Source organism: Rhinopithecus bieti, unplaced genomic scaffold, assembly GCF_001698545.2.
Source record: "Rhinopithecus bieti isolate Rb0 unplaced genomic scaffold, ASM169854v2 scaffold_19140, whole genome shotgun sequence".
Classification (NCBI taxonomy): Eukaryota; Metazoa; Chordata; class Mammalia; order Primates; family Cercopithecidae; genus Rhinopithecus; species Rhinopithecus bieti.
In genome coordinates, this window is record NW_016809284.1 from 4,991 (window position 1) to 12,559 (window position 7,569).

General features: G+C 45.4%; 1 protein-coding gene across 1 annotated transcript in view; it reads left to right on the forward strand.

Moving 5' to 3' along the window:
* The first annotated feature begins 1,021 nt into the window (after nucleotides 1–1,021).
* Nucleotides 1,022–7,569, forward strand: part of LOC108540066 (40S ribosomal protein S4, Y) — a 24,900-nt gene continuing 18,352 nt past the window's right edge. Inside the window, exons 1-4 of the mRNA XM_017889057.1 lie at nucleotides 1,022–1,085; nucleotides 1,621–1,698; nucleotides 3,507–3,687; nucleotides 5,059–5,156. Of these exons, the coding sequence (XP_017744546.1) occupies nucleotides 1,083–1,085; nucleotides 1,621–1,698; nucleotides 3,507–3,687; nucleotides 5,059–5,156 (360 nt within the window). The 5' untranslated portion in view covers nucleotides 1,022–1,082. The remainder of the gene's footprint in view (nucleotides 1,086–1,620; nucleotides 1,699–3,506; nucleotides 3,688–5,058; nucleotides 5,157–7,569) is intronic.

The following is a 7,569-nucleotide window of genomic DNA, read 5'->3' on the forward strand; positions in this document are numbered from 1 at the left end:
AATGGGGGGGGGTTTTTTTTTTTTTTTTTTTTTGTTTTTTTTTTTTGAGACGGAGTCTCGCTCTGCCGCCCAGGCTCGGGTGCAGTGGCTGGATCTCGGCTCACTGCAAGCTCCGCCTCCCGGGTTCCCGCCATTCTCCCGCCTCAGCCTCCTGAGGAGCTGGGACCACAGGCGCCGCCACCACGCCCAGCTCATTTTTTGTATTTTTATTAGAGACGGGGTTTCACCGTGTTCGCCAGGATGGTTTTGATTTTCTGACTTCTTGATCTGCCCGCCTCCGCCTCCCAAAGTGCTGGGATTACAGGCGTGAGCCACAGCTCCCGGCCTGGCAGGTTGTGTTTTGTATATCAATTCTGTCAGGCGGACGCGCGTGAAAAATTCCACCTCAATAAAGCTGTGACAAGACACACGCGTGCGCAGTGCAACTTACAGAGCTGACTTCACTCTCTTAAAAGTGAATTGTTTTGGAGGTTTTACGACATGCGCAGAGCTGTGCAGCCATCAGGACAAGCTAATCCAAAGCAAGGTATTCAACTTAAAATTCACATGCCATAAAATCTATCCTTTCAATGTTTACAATACAGACGATTTTAGTACATTCCCAAACCTGTGAAATTGGCCCCAATCCAGAACAACGAATGATTTGTCTCTGAAACAAATCATGATTTTGCAAATCATGATTTTGCAGTCACAGTATGTCACAGTCAGAAGGACTCATATACGTTATTTCTTACGATTGGCATTTTTTTTAAAGGCTCCTAAATCGTGCTATTTCAGGGCTTTTGCTAAATATTTTGAAGGTCGGTGACAGATAAATTAAAGAGTGCAAACTGCGTCCTCCCAACTCAGCCGACCTGACGCGGGGGAGGCCCAACAAAAAGTCCTGCGGCATAACTGACACCTGTAAATCAGTATCAGAAACTGAAAATACTAAGAAATTCAGTTCCAGGCTGTGAACTCTACAGCGGAAGAATAAGAAAGCGGAACTGAACGTCTCACTCATCTGACTTCCTGCAGATTACGACCACAGAGTTTCGTTGCACCGGAAAGGAAGAGGTTCTCTTCCGTCGCAGGGTTTCGCCATGGTAAGACTGATACGCCCCAACTCCGAATATATCTGCCTCCATCCTTTGAAAAAGGGCCGTTCCACCTTGGCAGTGTTTCGCTTTTCCGTCGCCCCTACTTGGTGGGTGGGAATGCTGCTGGTACTGCTTCAGGAAACCCAATTTGGAGAGCGGAGGTCTCAGAAGTGTGCGTCTAGTTGTGCTCGACCTGGGGGCCGGCACAAGAGTCCCTCTTTGACGCAGCCCGGCAGTGTCTTTTTACCCTTATTAGCTTATTTCCACACGTTGAAGCAGCCTCATAGATTCGCTTGGAGAGCACTGTGGATGTTTTCGACGTATGGTAGGGAGACGCGTGGTTTTCAAAGATCTGTGCTTTACGCGGTCTCTGTTCTGGGGTCTGGCAGGAAGTAATACTTGCTCAAAACGGGGCGTGAGTATGGGCTGGTCGATCTTTTCTCCTTGAGTGAGGTATTACCCGTTAGCAATTCCTGCAGCTGAAGATGAGGACATTTCACTCAGCGGAGACGAATTTCTCTGAGTTTGGTGTCCTTTTCAGGCCCGGGGCCCCAAGAAGCACTTGAAGCGTGTTGCAGCGCCGAAGCATTGGATGCTTGACAAACTAACGGGTGTATTTGTAAGTATAACTTCATTTTTTTTTTTTTTACTCGAGTACATGCTAAATACCTGTGGCTTGGTATTTCTTGGGAGCAGTGTTTGCTTATTTGTCATGTGGGATTTTCGTTGGTAAAGACTTCCTGCACCCGGAACTTGTCCTTGCACTTTTCTGTGCAACAGAGGGCAAGTATATCACGTCCTGGTGGTCTCCTTTGCTGTTTGAGCTCCCCACTTTAGAGGGTACTTGCTGAGCCCAGAGCCGGGTAGGTTAATGAATGTGTCCAATTCCATGTAAGAAAGGAGTTCAGTGATAGTCCACTGAGTCCCCATTAATAAACAAATGCGTTTAATTTAAAGTTACCCTTTGTTTCAGAGGGTGGAGTAACTGCATTTTACGTTGAGCCCGAGTTACTGGTTTAGCAGTAAAGGCTACAGGAGCCCACGAAACAAGGGCAAGAAATTGTGTGAGAAACGCTGAATGCTCTTGAAGTGAACGTGAAGACCTGTTAGGATGAGGGCAGTATACTCAGGTGCACGGGAGGCAAGTATCTCACAAGGAGACTAGGCAATTTCCACATTGGTGGTGTGGTGATATTGGGGGAGAGTGGTTGAAGCCATAAAGTGTTGGTCTTCTGAGAGAGAGAGGAGTGAGTGTGAAGAAGACAGAACCGAGGTGCTTAAGATGCCAAGGGTTTTTTTGAGCAGGAATAAATGTGGGGCATCCTTAAGAGACTGTATGTACCCGAGGGTCTACAGCCACATAGGAGGCACTTGGTAACTAGCTTGATTTGGCCTCCTCTTTGTACAGTTTGAACTCTGAACACTGAGTAGTAGAAGCTTGTCTTCCTTGTCCTGATATTTTCGGAGAGAACCTAGGCCGTGTGTTGGCTGGGGACCTGGATTTGCAACCTGTCCTTGTCAGTTTCTGCTTCCAAGTGCTGCCTCTGCTACTGTCCCCTACTATCTGACCTCCCTGGATGGGCCATTGTTTTTTCTATTATGTGGATGAGCAAGGCACTCTTTTTAAGACTTGCTGGGAACTTAGTCCTTTAGTCTTGGGGGGTCTTCTCCTTTTCCCCGTGGCATTGATGAATGTGTGTGGTTAATGATTGTGAGTCCCTTTTAAGAGGGACAAAGCTAAAGTGGGATCTGTAGAAGCAGCTTGAAGAACAGTCTCCATTAGAAGGGATTCCTGTGTGATCCAAGCTTAAAAGATAATTGGGGAGTGATGTTCAAGACAGACCTTGAGGCTTTTGTAGGTACTGGTAGCAGATATCCAAAGGACAGTATAACACTGAAATTGCAAGAGTATAGGTTACAGGATTTGTTGCAGTGTGATTTTGATGACAGTTAAGCCAGCAAGCAGCCAAGAAAGGAAGAACGCACACTGGTGTTACGGGGTGGTCCAGCAATATAGGCAGGACTTATGTGGAACTTTGAAGCCTGGAATGGTGACAGAGTAGTAGAATATGTCTTCGTAGGGTTTTGGGTAAAGTGTAAGCTACACCTGAGATACGTGGGATGTAGTGTTGTGTTCAAGGGAGGTTTGAGGAGGCAGTACCAGTGGCAGTGGTGCTTGGGGCAGGGCAAAATGGGGAGATTGTTGTGAGGCTGGATTTGGGGAAGGAAGGGGCACAAAATGGAATTTCCGTGGTTGGAGACATGACCTTACTAACAAGACAGACCTCTCTAAATTGATGACATAATTGCCCTTTTGTATTCCTCTTCCCCAACAAGTTAAGTTCAGCTGAACTTATGCAGGGCTAAGATCTAGTTACATAAGGACCTGGTTACAAAGATCAGGTTATCTGCCCTTGTTTTCTACAGGCACCTCGTCCATCGACAGGTCCCCACAAGCTGAGGGAATGTCTTCCCCTGATCATCTTCCTCAGGAATAGACTCAAGTATGCGTTGACTGGAGATGAGGTAAAGAAGATATGTATGCAACGCTTCATCAAAATTGATGGCAAGGTTCGAGTGGATGTCACCTACCCTACTGGATTCATGGGTAAGGAAAGAGCTTTTGTTTTGAAGAAGGAATGGGTTGAGAGAAAGACAAGGTGTAGGGCTTTCGTGTTGCCAGTGATAAGACCGGACACTGAACTTTTGATTTGTACAGAAGTTACTGCTGGTCTTTTCAGAAGGGGAATGAGGGATAGGGAGAGGAGTGGGAAGACTGAAGTAAAAAGCAGGAAAGGGGTTGGTCACTGTAAATGGGATGAGACAAGCAGTGGCTGCTAGCTGGTGGGTTATCAAAGTTAGGCTCCTGCCCTCGCGTCAGAGACTGGGAGACAGAGCAGCTGTCCTTCCTTAGGTGTTGGCTGGAATAAACAGTAAATTCTTTTGGCAGCCTTGAGTTTTCTCAGGTAGGCACTTTGAGGGGGATTGGGCTCCTCTTGAGCTTTTAGAAGCCATGTTAGTGTTGAGGTCTTCGTAGGCCAAGGTTGAAGCTTAGCCAAGAAGAGGGCTCAGAGGAATCTGGCTAACGATTGGTCGTTTGGTCGTTTGGTCGAGGAGAGAATCTTTGTCAGTCAACAGAGTTTTGGCTCTGTCTTCCCACTTTGTTGATGACTTAACTATTCTGCATCTCCAAGGATGGATTTGCAGCTTGGTTTCCGGGGGAGAGTGGAGGAGGGGCAGAAGGGTCACACACTTCTATGGAAAAAGTGTACTGAGGTAGGAAAAGGCGCTAAGGAATTCTGACCTAGTGCTTTGTTCACCGTTTTAATGGTGAAAGGCTCAATTTAGCCTAGTATTGTTCCAAAAGCAGGGGGATGATGAGTTTATCGGATGTGGAAGCTACCGAGTGGATGGGGTTCCAGGTCAGACTTTCCTAGAATGCAGCCACTGAATTAGAAAAGACAGACCTTCCTTTTCTTACTTTCCTTCCTTCCTTTTTTTTTTTTTTTTTCCCCATCTTGCTTTCTTCCTCAAAACCCCAAATCCCGAGTGAGGCAGGACTCTTGATAAGTCATAGAGGGAGTAAAGGGGGCCAGGCCATTGACTGCTGACCCTTGAGTCTTGCTTGCTTAAATGTGAGTTCTGCTTGTTCATTTGGTTTCCTGGTATGTGTGGGTGTGCTCATGTGTGTTTTCTCCTCAGGATTCTGAGTGCATGAACCCAGAACACAGTCTCAAGCAGCCATTGCATGAGAACATAGGAAGCAGTAGGGCAGCCGTAAATGTATTCACTTTCTTTTGTTGGATGACATGTATTGGGACAGGAGCAGGGGTTGGTTTTGTTCAAGCACCCCCATCAAGTGCTGGGTACTCCTAGCCTGCTAAAATGTTCTCAGGTTCAACCTGGCATAGAGTGTTCCTGCTGTGCAGGCAAAAGAAACTTTGTGTTAACAATGTTCCGTATACCTTTTTGTGATCAGATGTCATCAGCATTGAGAAGACAGGTGAACATTTCCGCCTGGTCTATGACACCAAGGGCCGTTTTGCCGTTCACCGCATCACAGTGGAAGAGGCAAAGGTATGTTGTGCAAATTAAGTGAGCTTTGTAATTTCCAGACAGCTAGGTCTGTTACCAAGGTTGTCAGAGGGTGTTTAGGCGAGATTCTGGGAGTATTTCCTATCTCTGCTTGTTCATCTGGTTTTTAATCCAGGCATGTAGGTAGGTGCACACTGATGGAAGGTAATGGATTTTCCACGAGACTGTTTTAAAAGCAGGGTACGAGTAAGCAGTTCTCTGAAGGACAAGGTGTTTCTGTACAGGAAAGGTCTGGTACTGGAACCAGGAAGGCCTGGGTACAAATCCAGACTCTTGTCATTCATTTATTATGTAACTGCAGGCAATAGTACATAGAACCTTTTTTGAGTCTTTTGTTTTCTTTGTAAACGGTGATAATACGCTTTCTTGCCAGCTTTCTGTGACTGTGTTAGTAGTAGTGCTGCCTCGCACTTATTAGACGTAGAAGATTATTGACTTCCTGATGTCTGCCTCAGCCATTAAAACTCCCTCTTCCCTCCCCAGATTTAATGGCTGAAGTTTCAAGGAAACTTTCACAGGAGCTCTTTCTGTGTGTACAGGACTTAATCACCCTTCTAAGTCATCCATTCCTCTTTTTCCTGAATTTAGGGTCATGGGATGACTTTGTTTTTCACGTAACCAAATCACCTTTACAGTGACCAGATGCCATCTGAATATGAGATGCATTCTGTAAGTGAATCACGACATGTTTCATTGGATGTTGTTTCCACTTAGTTTAACCGGCTTGGCTTTTTCTCTGTTACTTGTTTGGAACACATTAGAGTCCCTGTAGGAATTGACAAGTATTTTCATGTCTGGATAGTTACTTAATTGATCGGTTGTTTGGTTGGTTCTTACTTCTTTAGTCATGTCCCTTGATGCAGAGTCCATTCTGTTTTTGTGGATTGCTCCCACAGGAGGTGCTTTGTTTTAGATGGTAGTAGTAGGCCTTGAATTCTGCAGGGTGTTCAGTCGCGCAGGCTGTTATGTTCTGTTGTACATAAAAGCTAGAAAGCACAGGGGAAATCTTAAATCTGATGACCGGTTTCTGCTTTTGTAAGGAATTTGGATCTCAAGAGACAACGCAGATCGGTAGTCCCTGTGAGTTTTTAAGTAGGGAGAGGTGGAGTGGGACAAGGAGATACTGGAGTGTTGTTATACCTAGTACTTGCCGTAACGGATTGGCCAGCCACTGTGTAAAAAGCTTGTGTCCAGGAGAGTATCACATAGTAGAGAGACGTGCCAAATGGTTACCCTGGGTTAGGGTACAGGCCTTACCCTTGTGTAACAGGTAAGAGACTTGGGGAAGTTTTAGTTGAGCTTATTTGTTTGCTGGTTGTTTCTTTGGGCAGCTGGAAGGGAGCATTCCTTATTACAAACTCAGGTTAGCTTGGCTTGAGCCAAGAGTTGAAGGACACAGCGAGTTCACAGTGGAGAATCACAGGCTCCTGGGTTGTCAGTTATGTGGGACACACCAGGGAGCCTTTTCATAGTTTATTTGTCCACCAGGTAGCATAGGTTAGTGGAGAGACAGAACATCCAAATAGCCCTCCACCCTTGAAAATAAAACAGAAAAGGAGTATTTTGTGGGTCTTGGGAAAACAGCTTGATGGATTTCAGACATAATTTTTTCCCTTTAACAACTTGGTATTTGTTGAAGACCAAGGAAATAGAAGTCACTGGTTTTAAGAGTGGGACATTACATCTGTTTTTGTGGGGGATTGCCACTACAGTGGATGGGGAAAAAAAAAGATTTTGGGTGAGCCCATCATGAGCCTGCACAAGAATAATGGGAACTTAAGGCAGTGCCTGTTCCCATTGCGAGTAGGGGTAGAGAGCACAAGTATCACCTGGGAGATGCAAAGAAGACAGGGGTTTAGAATATACATCCCCTGCTGTGGTATGGAGGAAGCACATGTGGAACAGGGTGATTGAATATTAGGTGGTAGGGTAAGGAGATGGTAGCTCCAGATCTTGACGAAATACATGGATGCTTGAGAGAGTTGTGGATGGAAGGACAGTATCATAATGCTTTGGGTTCAGCTTGCCTTGTAGCTTGCAAGTACATAATAAGACAGAAAAAAGTAGGTGCTGACTGAAATACAGGACTGAAACACTGCTCAAAGGAGTTACAGTAGATGCTGTCTGAATAGTTGGCACAGTATCCTCATTGATGTTGGGCAGCTTGTGTTCAATGATAGGTGTGCATAGGGAGAGGGAGATTTTATACTGCAGAAGGTTTATGAACAGGATCTAGGTGGTGCAGGTTCTCTTTCCTGAAAAGTGGAGAACACTGGTTAAAGAAATCGAAAAGAGGAAATCAGAGAGTAACCAACCACCAGAGACTTGGTTTTATGTATTACCATTCTTGAACGTTGAGAAGACTGAATCTCTTTTTTTTTTTTTTTTTTTTTTT